At 40.9% G+C, this 18,885-nt stretch overlaps 1 protein-coding gene across 1 annotated transcript in view; it reads right to left on the reverse strand.

Moving 5' to 3' along the window:
* Positions 1–18,885, reverse strand: part of smn1 (survival of motor neuron 1, telomeric) — a gene marked incomplete at its 5' end in the record, with an annotated part of 41,065 nt that overhangs the window by 12,280 nt on the left and 9,900 nt on the right. The window contains 4 exon segments of the mRNA XM_048244501.1: positions 6,113–6,190; positions 11,376–11,564; positions 11,682–11,795; positions 14,490–14,561. Coding sequence (XP_048100458.1) covers positions 6,113–6,190; positions 11,376–11,564; positions 11,682–11,795; positions 14,490–14,561 — 453 coding nt within the window.

Genomic DNA, 18,885 nt, shown 5'->3' on the forward strand with positions numbered 1-18,885 from the left:
CAAGCGCAGGCGAAGCAGGGTTTGGCCAGCACAATCCCAAGCCTGGTTGCACCTGGTTGCCTCCAGGTACACCTGGCTGCCTCCAGGTACACCTGGCGCTGCGTGTTCAGCTCCTCCAGGTGTTCCTGAAACACTCCCAGGGACCAAGGCAACGGGATGATAGACCTCGCCCTCCTCTGAGGTTCCCCATCCATCCCCTGGCGCTGCATGTCCAGCTCCTCCAGGTTCAGGGCAGTTCACCCCAGGGGAACGACGCGGACTTCCACGGACAAAGGGATTACGATCCCCTTGGTACGGAGCCAGCCTATCACGGTGGAGGACCACACACCACGCTCCAGGTCTTTTACGGATGCGATATGTCACCTCCCCAACTCTGTCTACCACGTACGCAGGCCCGTCCCACGCTGAGTCGAGCTTGGGCGACCGTCCTTTTTGCCGTTTTGGCCCATACACCCAGACCAACTCACCCACAGTAAAGTCACGTCCTGCACTACGGTGGTCATATGCTCTCTTCTGCCGAATTCCAGCTTGAATGGCTTGATGGCGCGCAAAGTCATGAGCTAGCTGGAGTCGGTCCTGCAGTTGGTGTGCATACTCAAGCCCTGGGCATCAGGGGGTAGGGTGGGGTCCGCAGCTCTCTACCAAGCATCAATAGCGCTGGAGTACAACCTGTGGACTCTTGGACTGCAGTGTGACTTGCCATGAGGACCAGAGGAATCTGCAGGTCCCAATCTCTCTGATCCTGCTGCACACACAAGGCTAGCTGTTCGGCAAGGGTGCGGTTGTACCTCTCGACAAGGCAGTTACTTTGAGAGTGGAGAGCAGTGGTTCGAGTCTTCCGAATGCCCATCCGCTGACAAAAATCTGTAAAGGTGCGGAACTCAAAATTCCGCCCTTGATCCGTATGGAGTTCTGCAGGCACTCCGAACCGAGCAAACATGCCTGCAAGGAGCACCTCAGCTTTAGTACACGCGTCTTAATTGGACACAGCGTACACCTCTGGCCACTTGGTGAAATAATCCACAGCCACGATGATGTAACGGTTTCCCCGGGGTGTCAATGGTAGAGGGCCCCCTCTGGATCTTTACGTTGTTCAGTGGCCCAGGACATGTTGGAGGCCGGTAGTATGGCTCGGCACTGAATGGATAGCAGTTCGTCCTCTAACACGTCAGGCGACGTGCCCTCAGCGCTGCCAGGTAGACGACTGCACTGTGGACATGCAGCTGAACAGCTCCTCCTGGACAGCCCATCAGCATTCTGGTGGTTTTCTCCCTTCCGGTGCTGAATCTCAAACTGAAACTCCTGTAGCTGTTCTATCCAACGGGCGACCTGACCCTCTGGCTCACGGAAAGAGAGGAGCCAACGCAGGGAGGCATGGTCAGTCCGGACCACGAAAGGAAGGCCACACAGGTAATGCTTGAAATGACGAACAGCTTCGACAACAGCCAACAGTTCTCTCCGGGTCACACAGTAGTTGCGTTCAGCTCTGTTGAAGGACCGAATGTAATACTCAATGACCCTCTCCCCATCTGCTGTCACCTGGGATAGGACGGCCCCGAGGCCTACATTGCTGGCGTCCGTGTCCAGGATGAAAGGGAGCTTCGGGTCTGGCGCCACAAGGATTGGTGCACTACAAAGAGCCAGCTTCAGATTATCAAAAGGCACGTTGTTGCTCAGGCCCCAAATGAAATTTCTGTTCTCTCCGAGACAACTGGTGGAGTGGGGCAGCCACAGTGGCAAAGCTTGGAACGAAGCGGTGGTAGTATGAAGCCAGACCCAGGAAAGACCTTAACTGTCGTAGGTTGCAGGGGGCTGGCCAGTCACGAACAGCTTCAGTCTTCCGGTGTTCGGTAGCAACCCCCTCACCAGTCACGTGGTGTCCAAGGAAGGTGACAGCGCGTTGCATCAGACTGCATTTCTCTGGGTGTAGCTTCAGGCCGGCTTGGGCTATTCTTGTGATGACTGCATCTAGATGACGCAACGCAGACTCAAAGTCCTTGCCATGTACGAGCAGGTCATCAAAATACACAAGACACCTTTCTTTGGGAATTCCCTGCAGCACACGCTCCATCAGTCGCTCGAATGTTGCGGGAGCATTACAAAGCCCAAATGGCATGGTCTTAAACTGGCACAACTCTGTCCCCATAGTGAACGCTGTCTTTGGTCTGGCATGAGCAGCGAGGGGCACCTGCCAGTAACCAGACCGGAGGTCCAACGATGAGAAAGTCGATACAAAACCGCCAGCTGCCATCTTTTTTTGGGACCAATACAACCGGAGAAGCCCAGGGGCTGTCAGAGGGCTCGATGACTCCAGCAGCCTTCATATCCTCCAGACACTGCTCTGCAGCCAGCTGTCGAGAATGGGGCAAGCGACGTGCACGTTGACGGATAGGGGTTGCATCACCAGTGTCAATGCTGTGTTGAATCAACGGGGTCCTACCAACATCACCGGGGGTTGCAGCAAAAACAGCACGATGATGGTCCAGCACAGCCCATAGCATCTGTTTTTGTGACTCATCAAGGCCTACGCTGTTGTCCTCCCACAACTGATGGATGGTGTGTCTCGGTGTTGGTGCATCAGTGACCAGTGCTGGAGGCTCAGGTTCCACTACAGCAGGAAAGGGGCGTAGGGGAAGTGGAGTCTCGGACCTAGAGCAGGCTGTTGAAAACGGCACAGGAAGGTCTGGGGTAGTGGGTATGGTCTCAGGTGCTGGCGGGTCAGGATTCTCAGCCGCATGGAGCACGCCAACACAGTTTAACAGTGGCCGAAGGGGTGAGGGGCTGAAACAGATGGGCGCAGTGTTTGACTCTCCAAGTCTGAGGCATGCTGCCCCTAGGTCAATGACAGCCGCTGCAGCATAAAGGAAGTCAATGCCAAGGATACAGTGCTCAGGAAGTTCAGCAACCCAGACGCGTATGAAAAAGTAGTGTCCAGCCACCTGGATCTCCGCCTCAAACTGGACGACCATAGGCACGCGCTCGCCGGTGACGGTAGTTAAAGGGACACTGGGGGGCTGTAGTGCATTGTTCACCAACAAGCTGGGGTGGACTAGAGTGATGGTAGAACCAGTGTCTATTAACCCTTTCGTGCCCGTGCCGAACATTCCATTTTTGGTGCTGGATGACCTCCTTACACAAAAAACCTTATTTCTTGAGTATAATACATACCATCAATGGGATATACATACCATTGTAATCAGAAGGGTCAGTTCTATCAAATGATGTAAAATACATATGGTAATGTTGATATAGTAATGAACAGTATTTGAAAATCCTCTCCAAATGTATACGAAATTCGTTAAAATTGAATTTCATTAAAGATAAAATGAATTTTCATCATATTTCTATACGATAGAGAAAAATATAGAGTGTATGACATGTTCAGCAAGTTGTGGGCTATTTAACAAAAAAGACTGAATTGGAATATCATTAACCTTTCAAAAGTTATGATAAATTAAGTGATAAGTGTAAAAAAATGCAGGAAACGGATTTAGAATGTTGACAGAATTCACATTCTATTTCTCACCAAAACATAAAAGTATGCATAAAACTAATAATGAAGTCAGACACAATGGTTTAGATTTATTTGGTCCATAAGAATAAACCATTTATTTGTATATAAGCAAATGCTACAGTCAACAACAATGATATATAAAAGAAAAACATGCACCTTACCAGTAATACAGGAAGTAAGTATACTGTATATTTATTGAAGATTAGTGTAATATGAAAATGGTATACATCTATAAAATGTATTATTTATGAAAAGCTAGGAATACAATCAACTTCAACATCACTCAAAAATCAATGTGTCTAAACTAGGGCTGGGCGATATGGCTGAAAACTGTATGACGATATAAGTATTTCATATCGGCCGATACCGATAATTATTGATTTTTTTTTAAAATCTATTTCAGATAAGGACCAGAAGGGGAAAAAAGTTCAATTTAAACAAGCACTGGAGAATGTTTCTTTATGTTGCACTATAAAGGATATCTTGTCTAAATTGTTTTGGTGTTTCCAGCTAAAACAGCTATTCCCCAACAGATTAACATCCAGCTTGACTCAACACTGACCCCCAACTAGATCGGCACGTAACTTGGGCGTTGTAATTGATGACCGACTTAACCCTTAGAACCCGATTGACGCAAAGTGCGTCAAAAAACACACCCTTTCTTCTCCGTTACATTGCTCCGGAACTGTTCATTGCAGCGAGATGAAACCTTTATTGCATGACAGAGCAGAAGTGGGGCTTTCCATCGAGACTACACACTCTGTACGATCAAGTATGAAAATAAAACAAAAATCATGAAATTGAATTGCATCATATTTACAGTCTATACTTCTCTGCGTTCATCTGCACAGCCATTACTCTCGTTTGAATTACTCGCGAACCCGTGATCGCATCGATATGGCAAGCATATCAGATGAAAGAGGGGGAACAGGGCTATCCATTGGTACCATGTTTATCGATCCTTCTGGCTTAAAAAAGCAGACGAAGTGACTGCAAAATAATAACGTCATGTACACAAACCAACGCTGCACACCCATTACTCTCGTTTGAATTACTCGCGGACCCGTGATCGGATAGATATGCCACGCATGTCAGATGAAAGAGGACTCAGAGCGATCATTTGATACCAAGTACATCCTTCTGGGTTAGAAAACAGACGGAGTGACAACAAAATAAATAACTTCATATAGTTGGACTTATCCCACGTCTGTTCTTGTGGCAAAGCATGTTTATAATCCAACGCTATTGTGTGTTTCTCTATGGCAAAGCATGTTCATAATCCGGTTTTGAGATCCTAGCAAATTCCTGCATGGCATCCAATTCAAGGCTCACATTGCATCCCAATTTGTTCAACAAAGAAACACCTTTTTTGCCTTTACTTTGTTCATGGCAATGCAGTAAAAAGTTGAGAATCATTATGAGTGCATATACACCATAGGCACGTAGGCTAACACGCAACCTCGGGTCAAGTCAGGTCAGATCAGTTCGTGTCACAGATATGGAGCGCAGAAAGGTCATTTTTCATCACTAAATAAAAAATGGCATTTATTTCCGTAAATCACACACCACATATTTCTGTAAATTGCTTAGCCCCAGAGTATCCCTCCAACATGGCAATTATATTGCCCAATTCAGGACAGTCTGCCCTACACACACATGAAATGCATGTAGAGCTATGAGCTTGCTGTGGTGAGAATTGTATAAGAATTTGTATAATATGCTTTTTATACTTTAATTCTTTAAAAATCAAAATAAAATCAATGCTAGTACTAATTCATGAAATGATGGCAGATCTGGATAGCCTAGACTCTGCTGAAAAAAACAATACATAATATGTGTGTGTGGCACTTACAATGACCAGAATAAATCCTTATGAATAAAGGTAGTGAAAATGCCCTAAAAACAGCTTAGGGTTCTAAGGGTTAATGTGTCTGAGATGTTTTTTGTCCATCTGATGTCTGGTGAGCCAAAGGCAAATGTCCACTATGGCTAGCTAAGATTTATTTTATTCTATTCTAATCCATGCGTAGCCTAATGTAGGGATGGAGTCGAGAATGCTTTTCAAGTAGCCAAATTTAGGATTCAGCGGAAAAACTATAGCGCTCTTTAAAAACTTGTTTGGAAAAGAAAGGCCATCATGTGATGTCGTGGTCTTATCGCCCTCTCACGGCTAATTCCACGGATAAATATTAGGCCTACATGATTTTGTGCTTCTTTGTCAATCGGACCTTCTTCAAAATGAAACGTCATTGTGTGACAAGTGTAAAAATAGCGGCCTGGTTGAACATGCACTGAAATAACCGAACATAATTGAACATAACCTGAACAAAACCTACCCCCTATCAGGTTAAGTTCAGAGCCTATGTTACCATAGTTACTTACATAGCCTGATCATATTTGATTGTTCTGGAACTGAAATCCCAGGTTTACCGCTAACTCTGGGTTAACATACCCAGTTAAGCCAGTAAACCTGCTTTCTGGAATACCCCCCAGGACCGTAACAAACCAATAAACTCTTGTCATACAGTGAACAACTGTTTGAACATACATTAGGAATCAAACAAAACAATGTATAGGATTACTGTAGAGAACACTTACTGGAACAGCAACAGCAGGAGTGAGCGGGGGATAACCACACATAGGAGATATGCTGTGACTCGACTGTCTACCTTCACCCTAATGACAACATGGAAGAGAAACAAATGATGTAAAGTATAATATGTGTCTTAATGACATTCTTGTCATATCGAGTAGTGCTCCTTGAAATATGGTGCAAAAGTGTGTAATTTAATGCAATCACTGCATTGTCAGGCCAAGAACAACAACAAAAACAATGGCAACATGAAAAGCAATTCATTAAATGTTCATTCTAATCATTAAACATTTTTTGGCTATTTGAGATGCAATTAAAAAATAATGGTAACACTTTTTATCAAGGTACATACTCACTATTATCTAGCTTCTTATTCACATATATTAGTAGCATTTTGGCTCCTTATTTGTTATTAGAGAGCACTTATTAACAAGAACCCATTTCAGAAGAACTGCAAAATGTGCTTGCTCAGGTGCAGTTCACCAATGACAGCAGACAGTGGAATAAGAATAGGAATATGAACTTGGCTTGATTCAAGGGTTCCAACAGTACCTCATTTTTTTAAAAACGGGCATACAGGTCAAAAGTTACGTGCATTTACTTAACAGAACGTCCAAAATGGCAAAACGCATTTTTGCTAACCGCAATTCCCCGTAGAGGCCACATATTTTACCAGCCACTAGAGATGTATGAAAATTTGAGATCATAATAGTAACCAAAATTATCACAATTATCAGTATTATTGATATGATTAAAATGTGCTTAATTATTTTATAAACTTATCAGCAATGTTGGACAGAACTCATAATTGGCCGGTCCTCTATGAACAGTAGCAACAAAACTAAAGGTCAACAGAAAAGCATTCATATGTAAATGTGATGAAAATCAGGTTTCTAGGCCAAGTGTACTTGCGTATACAAGGAATTTGGTCTCTGCATTTATCCCATCTGTGAATTAGTGAACACACAGAGCACACAGTGAAGACAGTGAGGTGAAGCACACACTAACCCGGAGCAGTGAGCTGCCTTGCTACAGCGGCGCTCGGGGAGCAGTGAGGGGTTAGGTGCCTTGGTCAAGGGCACTTCAGCTGTTCCTACTGGTCGGGGATCGAACCGGCAACTTTCGGTTCCAAGCCCGAAGCCCTAACCAGTATGTCACGACTGCCATAGTGTCTTGTCATAAAAGTGGTGTGGCTCCTTTAAGACACACTCCATTTGTGTGAACTCTGGACCATCCTATCCAACTATCTAAATTGACCTAACGATATGCCTACGGTCTGGAGCTGAAAGTGTAACTCCGGAGTAAAAACAATCTAGGGTCTATTTACGGTAGTTAAGAACTTCAAACTTTTGATTGAGAGCAAAATTACGTTACCGTATTTTCCGGACTATAAGTCGCTCCGGAGTATAAGTCACATCAGTCAAAAAATTAGTCATGAAGAGGGAAAAAAACATAAGTCGCACCGGACTATAACTCGCATTTATTTAGAAATTTATTTCACAAAAACCAAGACCAAGAACAGATAGACTATGTAACTGGACCCATAGAGGCCAAAAAGATTGAGAATTCTACCGGGAAAGTCGAATATGGATGAAGGAGTAAAATGAGGTGAGCTGGGCGATAAGGCGGCCAATTTACAAAAGATTCACTGAAAATAAATGATGATGTGATACATGAAAATTTAGCTAAAAATGTGGAGAATGCAAGGCAATCAAGCATTTTGGGCATGTGGAGGCACGGAGTAGGGCTGGGCGATATGGACCAAAACTGATATCCCGATATTTTGGAGCTGATTGGCGATAGTGCTCCCGCGATTAGTCGACCTAATCGACCATGAAAATTAGTCGACGGCAATTTTTTTTTAGTTGAAGAGTCGTTTTACTATTGACCGCCTATTTATTTTGTTCTCAAACGGCTCACTGTAATGTTATATTAATTAACTCTATGTTATTAACTCTTGAAAAGTACAATGACTGTCTTTGGATGTTAAACAAGCTACTAAGACTTTGGCAGTCATGTTTTACACCCTATGCACTGCACGCAAACTGTTAACGCCAGCCTGCCTGCCTGCTTTCAGCCCAATTCATTATTAGGTAGAGCTAAGTGGGGGAGCTAAGCTAGTAGGTTACGCTAGTCCAGACTCTGACTAATATAGTATTGTGGAAATTGAAATAAATGAAGTGAAGAGTGTCTCACGTTGACAACGCAACGGCGTGTCATTACTGTAATTAATTCATCCCAAAAAAACGTTACAACGAACATGCCGCCGCCCGTGATATCAACAATCAAGGTGCGCGTAATTTCCCATGGTCAATAAGTCACGAGGCATATTTTTTTTTAAGAGTTCAAGCCAACTGATAAAGTGAGGTAACCTATGTGGTAAGTAAGACACGCAAAGTGCCTGTAGCCTACTTGCTTTGAACATGCTGATGTTAGGCTCATTTGCAAAGTCCTCAACTCCTGTCCACGTTACGGCCGCACGGACCAGCACCGGCCGTAATGTGGACACTGCTGGTCCAGAGCCGCGGAGTGAAATTATTCCCGGGGCTTCATCTGATAATTTGCTGCGCAATTGATCAAGGAACCGCGGACCGACAGAAAAAAGAAAACAAATGTTTCTACAATCAGTAGGAAATACTTGCTAATTTGGTGTCATCAAACATAGAGGCATACAATTAAATGGTGGTGAGCGTTCATTCAATGCGCGAGAGAAACTGAAACCACTTGATAACGTTGGTAGCAAAGCTCCAATTCAACCTATTGGATTAACCCCTTATCCCCCATGAAAGAGACCCGCCATCAAACTTTTAAAGAAGTAAATAACAAGAATGTTACATAGTGTAAGAGTTTTTCCTTGCCGCTGTCACTCTCCAAATAAAATTGAATTTAAAATTGAATTGAATAGTGTCTTTAACTATTATCCAAGAAATTGTGTAAGCAGTGGCATCATTGTGTCATGGTCCTTTTGATCAAGTTTGTATTGGCGAGCACTGCGTCCATAGATGTCTGGCCCACTGACACAACAAATGATATGTTGGAATGGCACCCAACAGGGGATCTGTCTTTGGTCCGATGGCCATGTGAGGATGTTGTTGACACACTTCACAAAACCAAAACTGACACAAAACCAAAAATTTTTTTTTTTAAACCAAAACAAATAATGCATAACGAAAATGACATTGCTGTAAAATGATCAAGCAATTGGCACAGAGGTATTTATTCTAACTCCAACATTTGGCTCCAAAACTAAGCCCATTTATTGCAATTTACCCATTTAGTGTTTATAAGTGCCAGTGCCAACAATTAAATAATGTTCAAAATGCTCTCTGTAAAATTGCAACCTCTTGTGAATAACTTAGCTGAGCGAACAAAGCTGTCCATACTATGTTGTGAAGTGCTGGGAGGGAGAAGAGGGAAAGCAATATAATGTATTAATATCATGTATCAAGTTTCATGCTGTAATCTAGACCTGACATCAAAGTAAATATCTGTTTTATGTAGATTTCTACACCTGCAGCATTTGGCATTAGGCTACTAACAAATAATTTTACCATTACTAAAAAATAGCCTACCATTAGGCTACTAACAAATAATTTTACCATTAGGCTAGGCCTACTAAAAAAATATTTCTGGGGTGAGCCTATTTGCTATGGTAACCTATCAACCTGTGTGTGTGTGTGTGTGTGTGTGTGTGTGCACGCGTGCGGTGCGTGAGGGAAGATGAGGGTGCATGCATGTTTTACAACTTGGTGTTGTTGTCCTGAAAACACAACACTTCTGCTGCTCTTACATAACTTGCACCACTATGCCACTTTCTTTATTACTCAGGTCAAACAGAACTACCCAAGCCTCTTATTGGCCTGACTTTGCACTAGTTTTTTATTGACTGTCTATGCACAATTTCAACAAAATTTTGCTGCTCTTATTTTTTCATTATTATATGTGCCCTCTTATTTACTTACTTTTTTGTTTACTTGAATGTTATGTTTGTCTGTGGACTTAAAATTGGTAAAATATGTCTTGTCTTCACCGTGGGATAGTGAGAAACGTAATTTCGATCTCTTTGTATGTCTGGAACATGTGAAGAAATTGACAATAAAGCTGACTTTGACTTTGAGTTTGATGTGTATAAGAAGGGGTTCTTTTTTAGGCATACTGTCTTGCAATTGAACCTGAATAAGTTAACTACTTAAAAACATCGAAGCTAAACATTATATCACAACATCGCTACAAATACAGTATGTGATTAAAATCAGCCAACATCAATGTAGGCTATAGGCTACTGTATGTAGATAGATAGATAGGCTAGATAGATAGAAGATAGCCTACTTTATTGACGCTTGGTGAAACAGCATGGAGTGGATGTTTTCGGTTCAGATGCTTGTTCTTTTCCTTTTTGAGTATGTAATGATCCCAAAACTTTACTTGAAAACTTTAGACATTCTCTACCATTTATGGACATCTTGACTCCGCAATCGCGTCAGCTAAATTCAGAATGCATCACGATTCACGCGCTAGTGGTGTGCTTCCTGAACAACGGTCCATGTGGAACAATCAGATCCCTGCGCGTATAGTGCGCGTCATAGGAATTTAACAAGGCTTCGAGGCAGGGTTTTTGCCTCAAGTAATTTTTTTTAATCGAGTTATTCGAGTAACTCGATGAATCGTTTCAGCCCTACTGCAATTACTGCCTCCCTCCCTGACATAAACTTGTGGATGACACAAAACTACCTGAAGCTAAACAGTAGTAAGACTGAGCTGCTAGTGGTTGGCTCCAAATCAGCTCTTGCTAAGATGGAACCTTTCACCCTTTGTGTAGATGGCAGCACCATCCCTTGCTCCAACCAGGTCAAGAGCCTTGGTGTCATATTGGACAATACACTTTCATTTAGTGCACACACAAACAGTATGTTATCGAAGTGCCTTTTTCCATCTAAGGAACATTGCACGGCTTCGCCCAGCGCTCACCCAGCAGTGTAGAAGTCCTTGTAAATGTGTATGTGACATCCCGCCTTGACTACTGTAATTCCATCTTGTCCGGAATCCCTAATAAGCTACTCCATCGGCTCCAACTAATTCACAACCTGTTGCTATTGACAGCAGTCATTATATACTTTGCAGCGGTAATATAGATCAAAATATAGATTTAAAAGGCCTCTGAAAGTTGGGAAGGCCCATTCATGTGAATGGAACTTTCGGAAGCACTCTGAAGAGCCATGTAATAAACAGGAGAAATGTATAGTTAAAAAAGTAAGAAAAAAACCTTACTCTCTGGGGTATATCGTCTTTTTCAGTGTTTGCATACAGAAGATCTTTGAGGTACTGCTCCTCCTTGTTTCCATAACTTGTGTAGACAACAATGCAAGTGCCTCTCTTGTGATCAATGGAGGTAATTCTGGCTGGATACAAGTTTCGATCCTCAGTCCAGAGAGCACAGCAAGAGTCACCAACTTTCCACTACAAGAAAATAAAACTTTTACTTTTTAACACAGCATAACAGTCTCAATGCAACATCTGTTCATTTAAGAATTTTGTAATGTTGAGTTCAACACTAATATGACAACTATACTGTACCTCTTTGATAGAGGAAGCTGTGCTCCTTTTTCTGCTACTGTTCTTAACATTGTTTTTCCGTTTCTTCCCAGGTTGTTGTTTGGATTCCGGGTTCTCCTCTCCTTTTAATGCATGCTGATGATGGAAGCAGACAGGTACACATAATAATAATAATAATAATAATAATAAACAAAACACAATGCGTTAAAATCACACTTCAGCAGCCAGCCAGAAGCAGATGAATTCAGTGGAAATGCATGGATTCCAGTTGCTGCTACTGGAAGAAACTGGAATCCATGCATTTCCACTGAATTATTTTTGGAATCTGATCGCTATCATACCTGTTCATTCTTACTGTTTGCTCGACTTATATCGACTAAATTCAAGATGGCTGCAAACGCTAAACTTCGTGAAGATACTGTCTGTATAAATCGTCTTGTAAGTAAACTACCAGTGCTTTTCAAAGTTCTCAATGTCTCGTTTTAAATGTCAGGGCCCTCGAAGTCTACCAATGAAGTGTGGAGATACATTGAGCCTCGTAAAATGGGTGTAAAACAGTGATTTATTTGCATGACTAGCCCGATGTCAAGCACCACTATTGAAAAAGCTGTTGGTAGCATCGGCTAACTAGCCAGATTTTGGCGTGCAGGGGGACAAGCCGAGATGGGCTATGAGACATACGTTCACACTCGGTATCATGTTTCAATACACTTTAGGTCAATATCACACCGGAATTCTCCTTTAAAGGTGCTATACACTTATTATTATTATTATTATTATTACTACTACTACTTACATACACATAGCATGAGTTGCAAGAGTAGAGGATAGAGACAAATTGACAGGCATGATTTATTTTTACGGAGAGAATGTGCTGGACTGAGCACCAGTCATATTTTGTACCGCTATGGTACATCTATTTTGTGTTGCTTTTCTCTTTCATTATGATACAACATACTATTACTAATGAAGACTTCCTATATTTTTGGGAAAAAATTACACAATTCAATCTTGTTTTAACTATAGGAACATTTATAACTCCGTTACCATGTAACTCTGTTGCCATGTAACTCTGTTGCCATGACATGTCTTAGAAGTATGTCAAAACTTGTCACTGTCACAAAATCTTTGGTCATATTATAGGACACAAATATAGAAACAAATATGATTTTTTTTATTGTTATATTTTGAGAAGCATATGTTGAGTTTGATGTTGACTTTGGTAAGAAACCAATGGTAAGAAAGTAAAGTTAACTTTCTGGCTTTAAAATCATATAAAGATTTAATTACACCAGACCATTTTGTGTTACCATTTAAGTACATGTAGGTACATACAAACTGACATATTGTTCTTAAATTTTAGTTCAATAATTGCTGAGTGGCACCAAAACATCTAGTGGGAGTATAACTCTGTTACCGAGTGATTTTCCCCATCTGTAAATAAAATTGCTCTTAAACTACTCAGGAATGTTCCATTTGTTTGGATGTATTTTATAAATAAAAACACATATTTGAAAAATATTGATGTCATACACAGTAAGAACCTGCAGTTTTTAAAACGACAATAGATGCACCGTATGACTCTGATCGGGTTGCAACTTTTACAAAGTGTTTCTGGAGTACCAGAATTTTGTGAAGAGTAGAAGGGAAGGTATTTCCTCCCCAAACTATATTATAGTATAAAGATGGGGATGAATCAAACTGTAATAATGAGTAAGGAGGCAATTTGTGGTGACAAGATTACTTAGCCTCCTTATTACCGTATACCAATTGATTTATTCACTTTTCACTAACACAATAATTTTTTTCTCTCCAACTCCCAAAAACCGTTTTTTGGGTAGACTTTTTTGCCACTAAAAATGATAAAAGATTAGATTGTTTTAATATTAGATAGATAATTATTGATAATTTGATTAATCTAATCCATGTACCATAGGCAGCTGGACCATCATTAGGTTCTTTATTCAGTGATTTAAAAATTGACAGAGAATTAGGGTTTTGTCATCTGCAAACATAATTGGAGAAAGAAACATTTGACAAATCATTAATATAGATAAGATAATAAGGAGCATTATAAAACGGGTGCCATCAGCGTCCACAACATTTGATGAAATGCATAAGGCACAAACTAGAAAAAAGTGTTTCTAAAGCCTAAAGCTGTTATTCAAGGGTTATTGTTAACATGATGTACAAGAAAAAGAGTATGAGACTATTTTTTTAACCATTTTCACAAGTGCATGGCCATTTCCATGTGTCCGAATTGACTGACATGATATTTACATCTAAAATATCACCACGTAAATGGTACAGTATATTCTTATAAAATTTTTGTTATTTTCAGAATTGAATATATTTTCCTGATGGCATTAGACATATTCAGAATAAAACCATGTTTTTTGGTAAATATGTTATGATTTGTTGGGTTCCTTGGTTTGACTTACCACCCAGTCACTTTAACTTGTTTTGTCCGTAAATAGCATACTGTTACATGAAATGAAATCACAAAGATCATTTTGACTTAATTTAAGACGAATTTTACTTATTTTAAGGAGTCTTATCAAGACAAATAGGCTCGTTGCACTGGCAGCCAAATTTGCTTGATTTTAGGACAAATTTGCTTGTTTAAATGATGATGTCATAAGAGTTTGACTTATTTTAAGATGTCTCGAGACAAATGACTTTACGAGTAAGTGCTAGGTAAGTCATTTATACTGAAAACAATACCAATTAGATTTATTGATCTTAATGTAAGATTAAGAACAGTTTTTGTAGTGTTAATAGGTACAATGTACCGGGAATAATGAAACACTTTGTTACTCAATTACTCACCTTAAAAGACGCCACCGCTTTGTCATAAGCCTTTATAAGTGCTGTGTCATCCCAAACGTCCGAGTCATCGCTCTGGATTAAAGTCAACATATCTTTCATTAACAGCAAATAAGTCCAAAAATTAATGTCACTGTATTATCCACAAAAAAGGGCAAAATTATTACACAGTAGGTAGCACCAAAGTCATAATTTCAGAGGGGGTGCCCTAAATTTCTGGTTCACCAACATCATTTTTAAAGGGAAAATCCAAGATGGCCACAAAACGGATAATAAAACATTACATAGTCTAGGCATCATGGTTTATTGTTATTTTATTAATTTGCATTTAACATACAGTACTGTGTAACATGCTTAGGCATCTTACATGTTTTGCTTCAGTAATCCCATAAGGACCATAACATGGTATAATATTATTGTTTATTTCTCACTCCTCAATCCGCAATAAGTAGATGCAGCATATTGGGTATGGAAATATTCACAGGAATCCATAGAAATTTAATCTTCATGTTGTATTATCCAATATTAATTGTGCAGCTGTATGGTCTCTTATACACACTCATTGAAACAACAAAGTAAATGCTAACTTTTGTGCAATTATTCCATATTTTGTGTAGTCAGTCTATATCAGAACACCTGACATACAGTACAATCTAAATAGTCTACAAGATTAACAAGTTATGGAACAGTGTGCCTTTTTTCTTTTAATTTTGATGATTATAACTGACAACTAATGAAAATCCCAAATTGAGTATCTCAGAAAATTAGATTACTGAAGACCAATACAAAAAAGGATTTTTAGAAATGTTGGCCAACTGAAAAGTATGAACATGAAAAGTATGAGCATGTACAGGACTCAATACTTAGGTGGGGCTCCTTTTGCCTAGCCCGACGAGCCAGACCCACATTAAAATGTAGGGTCTGGGCACTCACCATTCGCAGTGCTCAGTCCGAGGGGCAGGAGTCCCACGCGTTTCCCATCAGCAGAGCTAGTTGGCTAGTTCAAACGTTTGCCAACTTAATAAAAGCTTAACTCGTGTCACACTGTTCGCTAACAGCAACATCCATCTTATTTGTTTTCAAGTAGCAGGGAATTCAAGCCAAACCGTTGCAACTCTGCCATCAATCATTATGTTAAGCCCACCTAACGACTCTATACACGATTTCATTGGCCTGATTGAGTTTCGATTTCTGGAGCTCACAAGCCAACGGAGAGTTGCTAGACTAGGGGTGCGTCTAGATTTCTAGGCTACCTTTTGCCTGAATTACTGCAGCAATGCGGCGTGGAGTCGATCAGTCTGTGGCACTGCTCAGGTGTTATGAGAGCCCAGGTTGCTCTGATAGTGATCTTCAGCTCTTCTACATTGTTGGGTCTGGCGTATCGCATCTTCCTCTTCACAATACCCCATAGATTTTCTATGGGGTTAAGGTCGGGTGAGTTTGCTGGCCAATTAAGAACAGGGATACCATGGTCCTTAAACCAGGTACTGGTAGCTTTGGCACTGTGTGCAGTGCTGTTGGAAAATAAAATCTGCATCTCCATAAAGTTGGTCAGCAGCAGGAAACATGAAGTGCAACTTCCTGGTTAGGGATGGGCATAATTAATCGACGATCGATAGTTGATCATTAAGAATTTCGGTGATCACATTAATTTGTTGTCGACTAAACTAATGCAGGTTGCGTTATAGTGCGCCTGAAGCAATTAAATGAATTTTACTGTGTGGCAGCAATTAAACATTATACCACCCGGGGACAATATTTGACGCTATACAGTGGACATCGCTTTCAAATGGCCACTTCAGTCGCGCATTACGAGGTGTGAAGCTGCATGAAGCTTTAGTACCACACTTTCAGCCACTGTGCGTCGCTCTGCCACTGTACATCGCTCTGTAAGTAGCCTGACTGCCGCCCCTTCTGAAAAAGCAGGAGGCTACCTTTAAACATAATTGTTACCGAGAGGAATCCCAGCCTACGAATTCAATAACAAAATAAATCATGCATAATTAAACATTACTTCGATTAAGGCTACTTGGGTATGGCTTAAGGCTTGACTACATGGTGGTAGCGAAAATCGAAATCTGCTTTTGATAGCCTACCGGTGCCGCTCCACAAAGCGAAAAAATATCTTAATTTGCTGTCTACATTATTGTCAGTGTTGGGGGTAATGCAACAACGCAAATCAAAACAGTGTCTTAATTTGCCCTACTTCTTGAATGCAATGTAGTCAATTGACTGTTTGACATGTCATTTTTATTTTTCTGTACAATAAACAAATACATCTGCTTTATGCCGCAGAATTACATTCATATTTGCCTGACTGCAGACGCGCCACTTCCCTCCCCATATTCCAAGATTAAGGTAGTAGCCTATACAAAAAGCACTTCATACCATCATAAAAAATTGTTAAAACGAATAGCTATTTGCAATTTGACAAAACACTGGTCCTCATTTTGCGAATGCGAGGACGATATGAGCCTGTTGCATTTAGTTAGATGTCCGAGTCACGCATAATGTTTGAAAACCACTGGCTCGTAATCACAATAATTTAACACACAACAGTTGGATAGCCTACTTCATCATGTCCCCATGCCTACATTTTTGTGAGTAGCATAGAGATCGTTAAAAACAAAAAGTATGGCTCTCCGTTTGGGACATCGAAAACTTATTTTTAATAGGGTAGACTACCGTCGGACTTGCAAAGGCCTCGGGATAACACGTTATCTCCACGATCATCAGTCATGCCCCTTGATCAAAGTGGGGAATGAAATAAAAGTTTGAGAACCACTAGCTTAACAAGTTACCTGCAGTCCAGAACAGACAGAATCTGTTGCAATATTCTGATGATTTCGGCAAATGTTTGTTTTCCAAAGTAAGAATTTCACTTCACCATGCACCTTCGACAATGAATAGCTCATTACACTTGTTACTGTTAAACGTAGGTCTAACTGGTATCATTACAAACATTATTCTGTGTCCTAAAACTGGCATATTTTATGGCATTGTGTCATGTAAGTTCGTTGCAAAATATAGTGAGGTGGTCAGCGGGGGACAATTGAGACACACATTGGATTGTATTATTACTTGAACATTCCACACTATCCACAGCTGTGGTATCAGGGGCAGGAGGATTACTGTTAGCGCAGGCTTTATATAAAATTCTTCAACAGAAGGCCTCGAATGCAGGCTTGCCCAAAATAAAGGCCTGTGGTTTGCGCAGCCTACAGTAAATAACAGACCCGCCACAATGTGCGGTATGATGCTTTTTTACGAGCAAGATGTTTTTGGTGCCCTACGCACACTGCATGTTCTTAAACAAAAATGATCATCAGTAATATTCAACCATTAATTTGTGTAAATGGGCAAGTGTGACCACCTTGATTGGCTGATGATTGTAACACGGGTATGATTCCAAACACCTCCCTTACGATGATGAGTGACAGGTGACAGGTCTCAGAATGGTCGGAAGGACGGATAATGAATAACTGGGGCCGTAGGCTATTTACAAAGGCTTTTATCTTACCACTAGGAGTAGGCTACTCCTAAATCGCACTAAAAGATTTTAGCTTGGAGTTTTCTCTTAAAAGTTATTCACAAAGCCTTTCAGACAACTCCTAAACTAGGAGTGAGTCTTCGTTACTATGGATAACGTCTTTACTCGTACACGAGCTTGACTGAAGCGACCACCTTGATTGGCTGACGATTGTAACGCGGGAATGATTCCAAACACCTCCCTTCCGATGATGAGTGACAGGTGACAGGTCGGAGAATGCGTGCGCTACACAAGTAGTGCGAAGGACGGAAGATGATTAATAACTGATTAAAAAGGCCTAACCTAAATGAATAAAGAGTAAGGCAAAACAAATAGAAATAGCCTAGTAGCCTAATGAAACATAGGTCTATGGATTGCTGCAGTACCTTTGCAACATTATTAAATTAATCTGTCACCATATGCCTAGACTACGTGTGCAAAGAGGAGAACATTTTAATTTGATTCACAATGAAACGTTACATTTAATTTACATGTTAACAATGAGTAGTTTTGGTTGTTGTTGGTGGCGTTATTGCATCCCTTTTATGAATGCAAAATTGTTCCCTCGCGATTGGAAGCTCCTGTTGCCGCATAGGCTCCGCATTTCAAAACATCGCAAGGTAAAATGCCACAAAAAGCTGTTTATGAATAGATCTTAGTGAGTTAGGAGTCCTCTCGAATTATTTTAAGCTGTCCCAGACTTAGGTGCTACTTTTAGGTCTAAAATGCTTTGTGAATTACTTTTTGTGAAAAAAATTAGGAGTCCTAAAGTTGACACGCATATTATTTTTAGGAGTTGCTCCTAAATTCGCCAGTTAGGAGCTACTTTTAGCCTTAAAATTCTTTGTGAATACGGCCCCTGAATAAAAA

This window comes from Alosa alosa, chromosome 5, assembly GCF_017589495.1.
Source record: "Alosa alosa isolate M-15738 ecotype Scorff River chromosome 5, AALO_Geno_1.1, whole genome shotgun sequence".
In the NCBI taxonomy this organism is placed as follows: domain Eukaryota; kingdom Metazoa; phylum Chordata; class Actinopteri; order Clupeiformes; family Clupeidae; genus Alosa; species Alosa alosa.